Consider the following 15,971-nt stretch of genomic DNA (forward strand, 5'->3'; position numbering starts at 1 on the left):
TAACACAAGTGTGCCGAATATGAGAGTTTGCCCGAACAATTCCACACGTATAATTTTTTATTTTTATGCTATTTTTGCGTGGTTTCCGATAAAAAGCGTACCTATGTATTATAATTTTTCAAAGGGAAATTTGGTTTTACCTCTCAGGTGGAACCTTTCAGAGCGTACCGCTGTTTTCACACGGACCGGAGATATTCCCAGACATGGCAAACTGCACGCGGACTGTTTGGAAAGGTCAGTTGTTTTTGTCTAACTCACTTTGTATGTAAATGAAAATAAAAATCATTCACGTATTTGCTACGACGTACATTAGTTCTTTCAAGCTTCGCATTTGTTTCTTATGTTTCGGTTAAAGGGCAGAACAGTCATAGCCTGTTAGCTTGCCCGTTTTTCTGTTAGCTAGCTCTGCTGGTTGCTGCTCCAGATCGCAAATCAAATTTCACGTGTGAAATTCTTACTGTCTCTTCGCGTATAGAATAATTCCACACATGTAACAACACTGCTCACGATTATATCTGAAGTAGTGAGACTTTCACTTTATTCGGTCTTTGCTGAGCGTCCTTGAACCAAAACACGTCGTGGTGGGCGGTGACAAGAAGTGCTAACAGGTTTTTAAGAAGTAGATACTTGTTGAAATTACAGTGATGTTTGGTAGTTCGTATGTATGCCGAAATGAAGAGTTAATATAAATGATTCAATCACTCAGTTTAAATCGGGTGATTTTGAATGCGTTTCTTTGCTTTTAAGAAAGGCCGTCTTCAACCGTCAGATTTCTGAACAAAGTTTCGGGCAAAAAAATGTACCAAAGGAAAACGAGTGGATTTGAAGGGCTGTAGACTCTGCTTACTCTTTGACGAGACGATTCATAACGGTGACCTTAAAAATCAAAGAGAGAAAACTTCATAGTAGTTCAGTTAAAGCTTGGCACACATATGGTTGGGTCCAGAAGTCCAACACCACTTTCCCATTAATTTCATGTGCATTTTACAATATCTCTGAAAATGTTTCAAACTCTGGTATGCAGTTTGATGCTCTCTCTCTCACTGAAAGAGAGAACAGCATCTGTCTGTGTTAAGTGGAAATCATCATTTGTGCCTGGTGTTTGTTTGTATTCGTTTCTTAGCCTTTGTCTCTTTTCCAGTTTTAGCAGGATGCCAGAGGCAGCTGCTGAGCGCCAACAGTCCCGCCTACACTGGTGTCTCACAAACGGCACGGAGGAATCTCCCCATCAGGACTTTTGCAGCTGTCAGGTGAGTTTACAAACTCTCTAACAAAAACCCAACTTAAGAGATTTTCTCCCAGACACAATTTTCTGTGCTTCACTGCCCATGGTGCTGTCACCTCCAACCAGTTGGTTGTTCACTGAGCAGGAAGAAAAGTATCTGCTCAGTGAACCATAAAATCTAGACAAGAAAGTTGAAGAGGCCTGATAAACCAAATATCTCTCATTTTAACATCTCCCTTATTGCTTGTCAGGGCACAAAGGAGAGAAAAGAAAGAAGACCCAGAGAAGGAGGTGAAGAAGGAGAAGAAGGTTATCGATGACAAAAACAGACATAAGCCTTTTGGCAAGACATTGTGGGCACCTGTGGATGATGTGTACATTGTGAGGTACTACCCCAGGACCATCTACAGCGCAGCAGACGCCATCGACATGCTGAAGAACTTCCAGGCGTTGGACTTCACTCCCCACAGTCAGCCTGTTTACATTGATCTGAGGCTTGACATGAAACTGGAGAAAAAGGTAACAGCATCAACATGGTGGTTGTTCTTTTTTTCATTTGTTTGTGAATCGCTTTCCAAATTAAGAACGCTGATGTGATGTGTGTAGTCCCTGTGTGGTTAAAACGACGCAGGCACTAAGGTTTCCAAAATGACTACACAATAAACAATTAGTCAATAAATCACTTAGTTTATTGACATAAAATTATCTAATTATTTTTACTACTTGCCAGTAGAACTGCTGCTTTTCTTGGTCATATATCGTTGTGAACTGTTTGATTGATTGATTGAACCGATTGATTAAACCAGACATTTGAAGGCGTCGGGTTCTGGTGAGTTGTGATGGGCAGTTTTTTCACTGTTTCTTGACATTTTACAGACTAAAAAATAATTGATTGATTAACTGGAAAAAACTATTTTAAGATTAATGATAATGAATGTAATCATTAGTTGCATATCTGAAATGACACTAACTGATATAAAGGTTTTGTAACGCAGTACTAATCAGCAGCAGCCTCCAAACTGACCATGCCGTTGACTCAACTCCTCTTCAACATGAACTGAACATTATAATTGATTTATTGCAGCACTCATGTATTAGGCTGCATTAGCTTTATCGTCGTGTACCTAATAAACTAGCACCTGAGTGTAGATGTCCTCTAATAAATGAGATGCATTTGGGTTAAACTGTTAAATTGTCACGTCAGTGTTGCCACAGATTTGGGCTAATTACTGAGAGAGTAGCTGGATCCTGAGAATAGAAGAGGACGTCCTGATAACGGTTGATCACCTGCCAGTGTGTCTGTTAGAGACTAATCTGAACAGACTTGGCAGACTCCCATGGCCCGCTCTGGCTGTTACTGTTATCACGTCGCCTCCACAAATCTATCTAAGTGATATTTACAGCATCGGGCTTTGCAACATGAGCAGTTGAGGTTACGCCGCTAAAAACAAGGTGACACAGAGGAATAAAAACCTCGAGAGTTTGTTTCCACATCGCAGGAGTGTGGAGCTGCTGTGATGCCCAGAGACGGTCCACATGAGACAGACTGTTTTACCCTCATCTGTCTGCCTCCGCTGAACTGTGCAAAACCGATGTTCCTATGCATAATGAATTAAGTACACTCCAGAGAAAAGAAAAATTAAAGTGGTGGTGGAAGAGATTTAATACTTGATTGTCTAAGCTCGGTCCATGATTGACATCCTCCTTCTCCTTATGTGTTCTCCCAGATCTGTTATTTGCCTGGAGCTGAGTGTTGATAACTGTAATAATTGAATCATTTTTGTGCTCACAGAAAAAAGTCGACCCCTTCGTCAGCACCTTGCACTTACCTCACCCCTTCAAGACGGAGATGAACAAAGTTTTAGTTTTCACTGAGGTAAAAACTTCAGGTTTTTTAAAGCCTTCCTTTTCTCCCCTTCAGCCTCACTGAATCTTAATTTCATGGCCAATTGATTTTCTGTTGTTGATGAATTGTTTTAATATTGTCTGAGCATGATTCAGAGCAGCACCTTTTATTTGTCACAGCTCTTGTCTGTAATGAATGGGCTCGGGCAGCGGCTGCTTTGATCACAGAGACCTACGCCACGAGCTGGATCTGATTAATATTCTTGTCGAACAGCACAGGTTGTGGGTTGTGACTTAAATGTACATTTTAATGACCATAATGAATGACACCGGTGGGGTCTGCCAGACTTTGACACACCCAAATCAGATTTAAATGGGTAACGCTGCCGCTGCTTTTCTCTGCAGGATGCTAATCAAGTTAAAGTTGCCCAGGAGAACGGAGCTGTGTTTGCTGGAGGAGCAGAGCTCATCCAGCCGGTGAGTTGCTTAAACTCATTTTCATCACATACTGTGAGTTCAGATCGAGTTTATTTTTCCTGTCTGGGGAAAACTGTCTTCTTTCTTTTGAGTCTTACTGTGGCTGAATGATTGTAATGAATCAGCCTGTTACACAATATGTTTGTTCAAATCAGCAAGTCCAAAATAAACACGATGAGGCATTAGAGTTTTTGTTGTGGACATTTTAGGACTTCTGTCTTTTTACGTGTGTCCTCACTCCTTCATATTCACACTGTTAAGGTTCTAAACCTCGTCTACACCAGACTGCGGTTGGACAGAGATGTTGTTGACAGTGACAGGAGACTGCAGCTGGTGCTGCTGTTGTTTTGCTGCTGTGCTGCCTTTGCGACGTGGTCAGAGTAGATAAAGTGGGAGGCACCATGGTGGCAGTTTTTTCTTTTCTTTCTTTTTGTTCCCGTGTTTGTGTCAGACAGGACTTGAATTCACCCATCAATCAATCACAACCGCAGCTGGCTGCACAGCAGTGAAACACAAGATGAAAACACAAAGCACATGGACATGTCACACAGATACAAATAGATTTTTTTTAAGTACACAATTTAAAAACAACTTTAAAGCATGTCAGCATTTCCTCCCAGAGTTAAGTTGAGAGACTGCAGAAATCATCAGTGTAATGTGAATTTTATCAGAAAGTCAAACAGGAAGGAGATCAGCTCTGATCTGAAATCTGTCAAATGTAAGTGTCACACACACACCTTGTAGGAGTCTTTAAGTTTAATTTAATCTGATCTGATTTCATTCATTTCTAGATCTTAGATGACGAGATTTCAGCAGACTTCTACGTAGCTGTTCCAGATATGCTGCCGAAGCTTTTACCGCTAAAAAACAAACTGAGGAAGAAGTTTCCAAAGAGCAAGAGAGGTGAGACGAGGGTCGAGACTTTCAGGACGAAGACGTAAAGGGATTTAAAACCTGCTTTTTATTAACAAAAGTAAAATCTGTTTTTCTGTCAGTCTGTGGTTCTGATCAGTTCTTTTCTCCTTGTCTCTGTTGACATCCAGGCACAGTTGGCAAAAACATTACTCATATGTTGGAGTTGTTTAAAACGGGCCATGAGTTAATGGTGGAGAACGAGTGCTACGTCAGGACCCAGATCGCCACGGTACGTCGTAACAAACTGACACCAGAACCACACACAGCGTGATTATTATACAAGTTATAGCTGCAACAGTTCATCGCTGAGCTGAAATAATCTAAAACAAAATAATCTGCAACTGTTCTGGTAATTGATTAATCATCAATGATTTTAATACTGTTTTCATCCTCATGTGGAGAATCCCTGGTTCTCTATCATATGAACTGAATATCTTTTGGTTTTTGACTGATGAACATGAAAATAATCTGCAGATTAATTGATAATGAAGATAATTGTTCGTTGCAGCCCTGATAGCAGTGCTGTCTGTGTAAAGCCTCTTCAATGTCCTGGGAAGAGGCGGTTTTACATTTAAAATTTACAGATGCCTAAAGCTAAGAACCAGATCCTCATTAAACAAATATACCTTTGTTTTCCCAACAGGAAATGGAAAATATAAAAAAAAACAATAAAATCTGTGAACCCTGAGGGGGACTCTGGAAAGTGTCGGGTGTATTTAGGCATGAAGTTCATTTTTAATTGTCTTAAGCATTTTTTTTGGTTCCTGTGTCTGTGCTTCTACGTTTGAGCTTCCACCAGGTCGCAGGTCACATTACTGTTCTTGTTGTAAGTTGCTTATCAAGTTCTGAGGACCAATACGAGCTGAACACTGAGCATTTACTGCACTCTACTGGAGTTCACATGTAGAAAACACAACCTCACATGTTCCATTTGAAGGCAGCACATCGTGAAAAGACAGGAAACGACACAAACATTATTAAATAAAATACATCATGCTTCAGTTACAGGTGTAAGACTTTATTTCATGCTGTTTTCTCTCCTCTGCGCAGCTCGACATGCCCAAAGAACACATCTTTGCCAACCTGCAGACTATCCTGACCGATGTTTGCTCCCACCGACCAGCTGACAAGGGTACGTTCCCTAAAACCAACAACAGACAATCACCACAACTCTCAGGTTTAACCACTGGCACAGAATCACTCCAGGGCTGCTCTGATGACTCCCCTCAAACCGTTTGACAGCTCTTCAGGATAAAATCGCACATCGCTGATTGATTTTCATTTCCTAGAACGATTGTTAGAGGAGAAGCTTTCAAATCCTGCCAGCTTTTGTCTGCAGGCTGGTTTTGATTTCACTCTCTCAGGTTCAGCTTACATCTCTGTAGACAGACTGATGCAGACAACAGCGAGGTGTTTCTGATTTTTCCAGGCGTTTTTCGTGCATTTCCTCAAACGAGTGTTGATACATTTTTCCCCATAAAGGAGAGCAGGCTGTCCGGTCATGTCTTCTGCAGTTAACAGTCTGTCTGTCATGTTTTCATCCACTTTGGTGGAAAGAAGAGATAAGAGGTGACTGACTTTCATAGCGAGACTCTCTTACATGAACTGAACAGAGAGGCACAGTTAGAGGAGTTCATTCGTTTCCTCCACTTTCCGTTCAATAATACGATGCACAGCGTAATCATCTGCTAATGGACCCTCATTAGAGCCAGAGGCTTAAATGATCTAAAAAATAATTGATTCTGAGCTTGCTAAATAAAACGTCATTAACATTGCCCCCTCTGAAGAAAACCGCCGAGCTTTCAGAAACACTGATTGAGGACGCTTTAAAACCAGCGGCCCTTTGTGACCTGGAATCTCTCTTATCAAAAACTCTTTACTTTCCCATTCATCTTGAAACTCTCTCTTAAGGACCATATTTCCATTTAATCCTGTATCTTACAGTAACTCTGAACTGATGAGGGCTGTTAACACACTGAATCCATTTATCTGAGTCCGGAGCAGCTTTACTGCTAACCCTGCTCTGTGTTTTCAGATGTGTTTGCCGTTGCTTTGTGCTGTGGTCCACTTGCGTTGGACAGCTGCACAGCTGTTTACCACAGCTGGCAGGGAACAAAACTGGTGCCTGTTTTGAAGTCTGCAGGAAAAATGTGGCGGACTGTGTTCAGGCTGCAGAGCCACGTGAGTTTGAGGCAGGCGTGTCCCTGTGTGAGGTTGTAATTCTCACTGTGAAGAAAATCAGACGATGAATAAACCAAAGCACTGGACAGACTGACATTTTGACCTGGCAGTGGGATCACTGCCACAGTCAGAGCGTCACCAGAGTTATCAGGATTCATCCTCTGGGAAACTTGAATGTTTAAATGTTTGGTGAAGTAGTGGTTGAGGTATTTCCGTCTGGACCAAAGTGGTAGACCAACCAGCTAACACACCGACAGTCACATGGTTAAAAATGGACACTGTCAACAGCTACTCAAGTCCAATTTATTTTATGTAGCCCAATATTACAAATCACAAATTAGCCTCAAGGGGCTTTACAGTGTGTCATTAGACCCTCGAATCAGAGGAGGAAAAACTCCCCAAAAAACCCTTTAAACACAAACAGTGAGCACTTGTTCTGTAGTCCTCTACCTGGTAGTTCATTTGTATTTCTCTTAATACTGTTCAAGCATAATATTATATCCTAAATATGAATCTTGATCCAGATCAGTCATGAGATGCATGTTTCATATTGTTTTATCCAAAGTTGCTGAAAGAAAATAGAGAAAAATGTTGTCGCCTCCCAAAGTGAAGAAATCCAAACCATAAACTGAGCACCTGTTTCTGGGCTCATGACCCAACTGTCCACCATCTTTCATTTAAAAACTATTTTTTGAGATGTCGTGCTCATTACTAAACAAACTGTTCAGGAAGGAAAAGCTCCTTGGCTGAGGCCGTTAAACTTTTCCACTGAAAACCTGCAGTAGGTGCGTGAGAGCGCTCTCAGCAGATGCTGCTGTTTAAAGTGCTTACAGTAAACTTTGGGGTGTGCAGCTGCAGTCTGATGATGATCCCTGTGGGACTTCTCTGCGCTCACCGTGGAAGCGTTAACGCTCTGCTGAACCCGCCCGGCTGCTCAGAGTGTCCTCTGTGCCGCAGTAACTGAGTGAAACGTCTCACTCAGAGCCTCGTTCCAGCTCTGTCATTTTCATCCGCGAGCAGCTTTTGGCGATGAAGGCGATATGTCGCGCCGAGCCACCTGGGCCTTTCAGCAGAGAGCTCTCTCTGAGTTTGTGCCAGCAAACATTACGTAGCAGCTCGGCTCCCAGACAAGAGGCGCACAAGGACTCTAGGCAGAATTTAATTACCTCTGCACCCTGAAGTCAAGGATCAGAAAATTTGAATATGTGAAATACTTACTGTTAACTTGATTTAGCTGTGTGAAGAGCTGTGGTTGTTTCTTTATTTCCATTAATGTCTTTTAAAGAGTCATTTGGACAGAAGCTAATGGCTGCAGCGTGGGCAGAAGCGAGAGGAAACTTCACAGATAAACACTTAAAACTGAGAAAAGAGCGTGTAAATGCAGCGTGTGGGTGAGGGAACATAAAAACCCCGAGGGGAATTATTCATGACAAAAGCACAACTATATGCTGATAAATAAAGAGCTGAACACAGAAAACAATAGACAGCAGGGGAAATGATGCTGAAATGACTATTCATAGGTAAATGTGTGAGAGAAATGGGGAGAGACTGCAGGGATTCGGTGCATGTTTACAAATAAAAGAGGAAGAGACAGAGGCTGTGAGGGTGAGAGACTGAAAGCGGCTGTTTAATAAAGTCTCATCAATTTATGCTCAGCCTGATTTGGATTAAAAGTTTTCACACTCCTTATTCTGTGTTGTTTTTCTTTTCTGATTTGTTTTCCGTGGAGACTCTGACTGAAAATAATATTAATAATGTTAAAGTTCTGCCCTGATGCCAAAGAGCCGGAGCAGCAGCTTTAGAATTTAGGTGCATTTAAAAACACTATTGTCGGCTTTGAAAAACACACATCACCAAAAACGTGGTTTAGAAATTCCTCTCCACCTCCTGCTTTTAATTCCACACCTCTTTTTTTTCATCACATGAAAACGGGCCTGTCTGGATCTTAATGGTGACACTGGTTTTCCTCTTCCTCTCCTCAGGACCTTTCATCGAGCGAGCGATCATCGCCAGTCATACCAGTGAAGCTCTGTGGTTCAAGAGTGAAGACGTCTTATTGAAACCAGCAGAGACGGAGGAGGAGGAGGAATGAGGCGAGTCTCAGATTGTATATAATCAGTGTACTGAATAAAGTTTTGCTCCTCTGTGGTTGTACCTATTGTTTTAAAACATCCCAGGAGAGTAAAAGGAGGACAGAGCATACAAGGTGACCCGGACAGGAAAGCAACTTTTATTAATAATCGCCCACAGAAAACCAGAGCTCATAAATCAGCTGATACCGTTACGGTCTTACAGGAAGTCTGGAGGTCCTTTAAAGGTCTGAAAAGGCTCCAGTGTGCATTACCTGAATCAATAACTAACAGTGTTAAAGATCCAACTCTTTAAACAAGTTTGGAAGCACAGTTGATGTTTGTATTTACTCAACACAGATCAGCCTCATGGTCTTTAAGAATTAATTTCCTGTTTTTAAATTCTGTATAGGTCATTTACTTTTCTTGTCCTAATTTTATGCTCTTAACTTAAAGTATCTTTCCATTTGAAATCCATTTTACAAGCGGAGTCACAGTGTTTCATGCCACTAAAACTTTTTAAAAGTGAATATCTGTAACTTAAGGATATGATTCTCCAGTTTTAAGACTCTGAATGTCTTTAGATCTGTAGATTTTTTTTTGGTAAGGAAACGTTCAGTGATCTGAAAAGAGATCTAAAATGTTTGGTGTAAACTCATTAAGGTTTTGTGTGTGAAAAGCAAAATTCCTCAGAGGTGTGAGGATGTTTCTTCTTTATCTGAACACTAGGGGGCAGTATTGGCTTTAGCTGAGGGCTTCCTGCAACCTGTTGCAGCTAAAATCATCTGAAATGTCAACGTTGTCACCAAAGCAGAGGCTGAACAATTTGCACAGTAAAAACATTTCATTCATGACAGTCACCCTGCAGAGATCAACATGTCCACTGGTTTGTGTGTTTGAGATTTCTCTGGGACTGAATGAATTAAACCTGTCGAATGTCTTAGTTTAGGTCAAAGTTTATTTTAGTCCTCGAGTTTAAGTTGCTCCATCTGTTCAGCTCCTGAATTGAACAGTATCTTTATTAACTCATGTTTAGGATTAGAAGCCTGATGTCAGATGAGGTTAATATTCTTATAACCGCCTCTCTACCCTGTTGAGGCCGAAATTTGCTCTTACAAAAGCCAGAAAAGTTTTTATTTCTGCGCTCACACAACCTGGGATGTCAGTGTGAGCGGCTGCTGACTCACAGCGTGTTTTTTGGAAAGGTATCATGAGGCTTTGAAGTCCCAACCCACAGCGAGAGTCGAGATGCATTCAAACCGTGTGTGGTGAATTAGCACAGCCAATTAAACATCCATCGCCTGATGCTGTGCAGGTTGATGTTGGGTTTTAAGATGGAGAGAAGTTGTAACTTTTATTGGTCCCTGTGGGGAAATCAGGCTGTTGCAGCCGCTAATGTAATAGGATGTGACAGTGGGGAGGAGAGAAAAGGGTTGATAGAAAGAGGCAATGAAAGGAGAAGTTGTTAGTTGCGTTGCCAGTTTGATCCTTATTATTCATAAATGATTCCAAACTATCCACAATATTATCATCCTGATTTTACATATTGTACTTTTATAGTTATTCCAGGCTGTGTTGTACATCACTTCCATGTTCTGGATGATATTCATCTCATCTGTTGCTCTTCCTGACGTTTATTCCTTTTTTTCCGGGGGAATTTTTTCCTTATCACATTAGAGGGTTTAAAGACAGAGGCTCCATAGATTCTAAAAGTCTTCTCTGTTAAATCTGCCATTTGATTTTGGACTATTTGTTTTCAAACTCACAGCCTGAGGGAGAGAGTCTTCAGAGGGTTTGCAGCACTGCAGCAAAAAAGAATCATTAATTTCACTCTGTACCAAGAAACCTGCAAGAACCGTGCAAAAGCTTTGGTCAGTTCAGATGTTTAGGTTCCATCATGCAGCACCGTCACATCTGATCTGTCCCAGATTCATCCTGCAGCAGGACAATGAGCCCAAACACAGCCAGAGTCACAAAGAACCACCTTCAGTCCTGCAGCAGATGGTCTGTCCCCCACAGAGACCTGATCTCAGCATCATGGAGTCAATCTGGGATCACATGAAGAGACAGAGACACTGAGACAGACTAAATCCACAGAGGAACTGAGGCAAGTTCTCCAAGATGCTGGAACATGGCACCTGCCAAGTACCAGAGAAACCGTGTGCAGGTGTACTGAGGAGAACTGGCTCAGAGTAAACAAGACATTTAAATACGACATGATGGACTTTTGGATGAAAATAATAGATTAATCAATATTAAAAGTAATTCTTGGTTGAAGCCTCACATTTATTAAAACATTAGACAAAAAACATGAACTAAACAGACTGAGCAGAGCATCCACCAGGGTTAACTTTAAGAAAACAAAAACAAAACCTAATCAGTGTTATCTATCATTTTACTGTCAGTGTGAAAATGTCTTCAATGGTCACAACCAGACGTGTGTTAGAGGGTGAACCCACCTTATCTCAGTTTAAAGAGAATAAAGAATGTGTGAGTTACATCATCAGAGGCTCCACATGGGGTGTGAGAGCCGAGTTAAATGGTTGGTTAAATGAACTCCTAATGGGGAAAATGTTAATTACTCTGCCTGATTGTTGGTCGTGTTGGAGGTTTTTCGACACAGACTGGATGTGAAGGTTTAACCAAATGTTTTAAGCTTCCACTGCGTCACTGGGTCCTGGTTATAAATAGTTGCAGGGTGCAGACAGCAGCAGCAGAAAGAAAACTCGTTCAAAGGCAAAACTGATTCTGATCCCTGTTTTTGGCAGAGGACAAAAGGGCTGAGAGGAGATCAGGTTACTGCCATGTGACACTGAGGAATCTCAGTCCTTCACTGCCTCTGATTAAACATTACACTCAGAGACAGAAAGAGCTGCAGACTTCCTATAATACTCCACAGTTAGGAAGCTTATGATACAGACACCAGCTGAATTAAACTCCCTTCAGCTACTACAGATGAAAAATAAGCCTGCTGGAAATCATGTTGTAATACTTTATAAATGCAAAGTGCTATTAATATACAATGAGGTCGCAGGAAAAACTTTACAAGTTCCCTGGATTATTACGGTGACACCACTGAAGATAAAGTTAGAATATACAGCACCCATGAGTAAGATAAGAATACGAAAACTCACCATTGAATGCTGTATACAGTATTTATCTTTATTAAAACATAGAGCTATCATATAACAATGGTAAACACAGAAGATAGAAATACCATTAAGTGAAATAAAGTAAAAAAAAGCTCGAAGACACCAGAATTATAGAGCATGGTCTAACCTTGCCACCTTAGACACACTTCAGAGCTCATATCACACAAAACTAACACATTTCAGTGACACAATATATAACAATAAGTAAAGGTATCGTAAAAACCCTTTATCAGTTTCTCACAAATGTGTTCACTTCAGTGTTTTCACTCAGACGATGCAGCTACTATAAATGAAAATAATTATTTTGGGATGTTAAAAGCACTACCATTAGATCACTAAAGTCCCTCTAGCGTTGTTAAAGTGATACTTTATAAATTCAACATATCACATCTAAGGTACCATAGAGTCCAATGCTTAATGTCATAATATGAATATTATCCTGATAAAGTAAGTGATAAAAGCATGTTTAAGTATATTAAAGCGACAGCAGCTGAAACTTGTTTATTTTCACTTTTACAGACTGTGCAGCTTCAATTAATGAAAAATAATTAGTCCTGGATGTTTATGGTGATACTTAATGCCAGAAAAAAACACTATCAGTTCACTATAAAAACCCTACAACGTCCCGGTAGCCTTGTTAAAGTGACACCTCAGAATATAAACAAAATATATCCCACCTGAAGAACCGAGGGGTTGGATACTGTGGCTCTAACAACATAAAATGGAAATTACACTGAAACAGTAGGTGATAAAACATGTTTAAATGTGTTAAAGTCACAGTAAACTGGTTCAACGTTTGGTTCACGTTTTACAAAAATATCCACAATAATAATAATGAAAATAAACATAATTTTATTTTTTTTTTCTTGTTTCCCACCCTGCCAGTCATCTTGTGACCTGTTGGTATGGACACAGTTTTTATAGAAGTGCAACATATCACGCTTAAAGTGCCGTAGAGGGCTGTACGGTCCTTTTAAACTCACTAGGCATTTGGACATATAAGTAGGACTAGGATAAGAAAATAATAAGGACAATCCTGAGGGATTAAATGCCATTAAGTGGGATAAAGTCACCAAAACTCCCTTTAAGAGACTAATAATGGTATAACAGGGGATGAAACACCATTAAATGTGTTAAGGTCACTATAAACACGCCATAAAAACTTAAATAGTGAATATTGAGCACCACAGGCACACCAGAAGCCCCTGTAGTAATATAACAGGAAAATTAATAAGGACACCACAGGTGATAAAGTTATGTTTAAATGAGTTAAAGTGAGAACAAACTCCACAGAGCACAGCAGAGACAATGTGGAAAAAACACTCAGCTATTATTTTTGTTAACCTGGGATTTCCTGCCGTAAATGGGATTAAAATGATGAATCATCCTGATGATCTCCTTTATATCCATTCATCACCTCGTTCCCCTCCAAAAAAATAAAAAATAAAAATGTTTTAATCCCCGGGGAGCAGAGTCCCCACCAGGGAAGATTACGGTGTCTGCGAGGTGGGTGGTGGAGGTGGAGGGGGGAGGAGAGCGGGGGCAGCAGAGGAGAGGTGGGACGTCCTCCTGGAGAGAGAAAGGGAGGACGAACAAGAAAAAGAAGAAGAAGAAGAGGAGGGAGTGGGGGGCTCGGGTGGAGGAGGAGAAGAAGAAGAAGAAGAGCGCTGCGCCGCCAGAAGTGAGTTCAAACATCGCGCAACGTTCGCTGCAGGAGCGCAGAAAGTCCGCCCGCCTCTCCGGCTCTCGTCGTCATGCGCCTCGGCTTTTAAAAGCGTCCCGGCTGCTGCTTCTGCTGCTGCTGGGGAGGAAGCAATCCACCTTGCATCTTGGGATTTTTTTTTGGCAGAGTTTTGCGCCCGAACGGCAGAGCAGTGAGCAGGCGGAGAAACAAGAGGTGGATACTTCTCCGGGTTTCGGGACTGCGCTGCATTCCAGACCGGAGCGCAGCGCTGTGGAGTCGGACCCGGTGCGCTCCGTCTCTCCGCTCCGCTCCCGCTCCTTTCAAAGGTTCCTGGATCTTTCCTGGTGGTTTTCTCCTACGTCGGAACATCAATAATGTCCACAGAGAACTGCTTTCAGTTGAGCTGAAGATATAAAAACAAACATCGCGCGTTTTCCCTCCTGACTGGATTTGGATTTAATGCCCTTTTCGGCCGCGACCATGGCTGGATGGTGGATATTTGTTGGTGCTCTGGCTGGGATCCTCACCGCCCCCCGGGGGATACATGGTTGGTATTTTTGGTCTCTTTTAACCCAACCAGTTGTTCGGGCTGTTATGTAGGTCAGGGGTTATCAGGGACCACCGTGCACACTCACATTAGAACCACAGACCCAAAATCTGATCAGATCATTTCCACGCTGGCTACTTTTTCAGCAGTGAATCAAAAATCTGTCTGGTCTGAACATGAAGTCTTGCAGGGTTGTGAAAGTTGTGGCCACAATTGTCGCCTCACTTTCTATTTGGAACAGTTTGCATCAATCCAGGCAACAGTGGACGTAATTTATTCCTCAAGTTGCTGAGGACCTCCTGGAGCTCCCCCAGGGAGCCCTGGAGGGGGCCAGGACCCTGCTTTTGGATCCCCTGAGCAGGCTGTTGTTTCCCAGGGTGAGAGCAGAGATTTAAGAGAGAAGTTTGTGTGATTCCAGTTCCATGATGATTTGCTTTGCTTGTTTCCCGGAAAAGAAAGGCGGTGAATTTAAAGTAAGCTCTTTCATATCCTACAAACATTCATTTGATGGGATTTGTGAATGAGCATCCTGCAGCTGGGATGAACCTCATCATGGAGTGGACATTTAACTGTTTATGATGCTGAGAAAGCAGCACCCAGTCAAATCTGTGCTCTAATCGTGTTCCCGTCACAGGAAGCATTGATTTTCAGGTGAAAAGAAGGTTTTTAAGGCGACATATGTTGTTTTAGCAGCATTTCACTGACTATAACTCAGCCTGGACTTAGGACCTGCTTGACCCTGAAATACAGCCACTGAAAAGCTGTTGGAACAACAGTTGTGTGTATCTGGGCATTAAAACTTAGACCAAATTTAACATGAAGTCTTTGCATCTTTTGATTTGGACATCACCCGATCAGTTGTTGGTGAGATTCAAAGAAGAGCCAGCTGGAATAAACTCAGGAACCTGCCTCATAAATAAAGTCTTCAGGCTGTAATTATCACCCCAAATAATCTCCTGGGTGAGTGAGACCATAATCTGTTTCGTGGATAATAACTCTGCAGGCGCTCACAGCATCATTCAACAAACTGTGAAGGAATCTGAATGAAAAAGCAACACGTGAAGTAAACTTGTCGGAGCTGACCTGTCATGCACTCTTCCTTTCTTAAATATCTAAACACGTCTTTGAAATCGATCCTGCTCGTGGCCTCTCTGCCGTTTAAATATTCATAACTCTGCATTGAATCTGAAAGGTCTGCCCGTGCACAGCTACAGTGTTCCCTTCAGTGGAGCCATAATGCACACGATTGTCAGGAGCAGAATTTAAAGCAGGTGTGTGCAGCTGTTACTGAACTGACCCGTTCAAGGTTTCGCTTCACTCCTCAAATCAGACTCAGGCTTGTTCATATTACAGCCTGGCAGCAGTGGGAAAGAGTCAGGCTGCAAGTTTGGAATCTGGCAGGTGGAAGTTTCTCTGCTCACATGCAGCAGCAGAACCTGACTTCAGATTTTTTTTAACCAAAATCATTAGCATCCTCTCTTCATCTCGGCATGCATCCAACCTGCTTGGCAGCACTTGTCTCAATAAAATTCAAAGTTTTATAAAGTAAGATCCTCCTTCGCCTCCTTCCGCTGAAACCAGAGCATGTTGGCGTTGGCAAGCAGAGCAGAGCAGTTATAAAAGTTGAAATGTTACTGACATTAAGTTCTGCTCGGTGGATCTGACAGATGCTGAGATGAGGAGAGGACTTTATTGTAGGTTGAATGTGATTTTCTACAGATTTATTGTCCATGACCAACCAGATTACAGTCTCACTCACACAGGAGATTGCTGTTTTATTGATAGCGACGGCCTGCACGCTTTATTTGTGAGGCAAGAAACAGTGAATGAGACTTTCTTAAATTGGCTTTGAAGTTTGAAGACACTTCTGTCCCAT

General features: G+C 41.7%; 2 protein-coding genes across 2 annotated transcripts in view; both read left to right on the forward strand.

The window, feature by feature from the left end:
- Positions 1–70: 70 nt before the first annotated feature.
- Positions 71–8,787, forward strand: mrpl1 (mitochondrial ribosomal protein L1). The gene is made up of 9 exons (XM_041041429.1): positions 71–234; positions 1,142–1,250; positions 1,477–1,744; positions 3,018–3,101; positions 3,476–3,547; positions 4,339–4,450; positions 4,591–4,691; positions 5,513–5,594; positions 8,626–8,787. The coding sequence occupies exons 1-9, from the start codon at positions 204–206 to the stop codon at positions 8,733–8,735; spliced, it is 969 nt and encodes a 322-aa protein (XP_040897363.1). The 5' UTR covers positions 71–203; the 3' UTR covers positions 8,736–8,787.
- A 4,709-nt stretch (positions 8,788–13,496) lies between these two features.
- fras1 (Fraser extracellular matrix complex subunit 1) overlaps positions 13,497–15,971 on the forward strand; it is a 183,316-nt gene continuing 180,841 nt past the window's right edge. Inside the window, exon 1 of the mRNA XM_041042921.1 lies at positions 13,497–14,095. Within this exon, the coding sequence (XP_040898855.1) occupies positions 14,008–14,095 (88 nt within the window). The 5' untranslated portion in view covers positions 13,497–14,007. The remainder of the gene's footprint in view (positions 14,096–15,971) is intronic.

The sequence above is a fragment of the Toxotes jaculatrix genome, chromosome 7 (assembly GCF_017976425.1).
Source record: "Toxotes jaculatrix isolate fToxJac2 chromosome 7, fToxJac2.pri, whole genome shotgun sequence".
In the NCBI taxonomy this organism is placed as follows: Eukaryota; Metazoa; Chordata; class Actinopteri; family Toxotidae; genus Toxotes; species Toxotes jaculatrix.

What these genes read in the sequence shown, in the direction of transcription:
- mrpl1 (XM_041041429.1), top strand. Translation starts at nt 204, where the DNA reads ATGGCAAACTGCACGCGGACTGTTTGGAAAG. An exon ending in AGGACTTTTGCAGCTGTCAG is followed by an intron (nt 1,251 to 1,476) that starts GTGAGTTTACAA and finishes ATTGCTTGTCAG; the next exon opens with GGCACAAAGGAGAGAAAAGA. An exon ending in CCACCGACCAGCTGACAAGG is followed by an intron (nt 5,595 to 8,625) that starts GTACGTTCCCTA and finishes TCCTCTCCTCAG; the next exon opens with GACCTTTCATCGAGCGAGCG.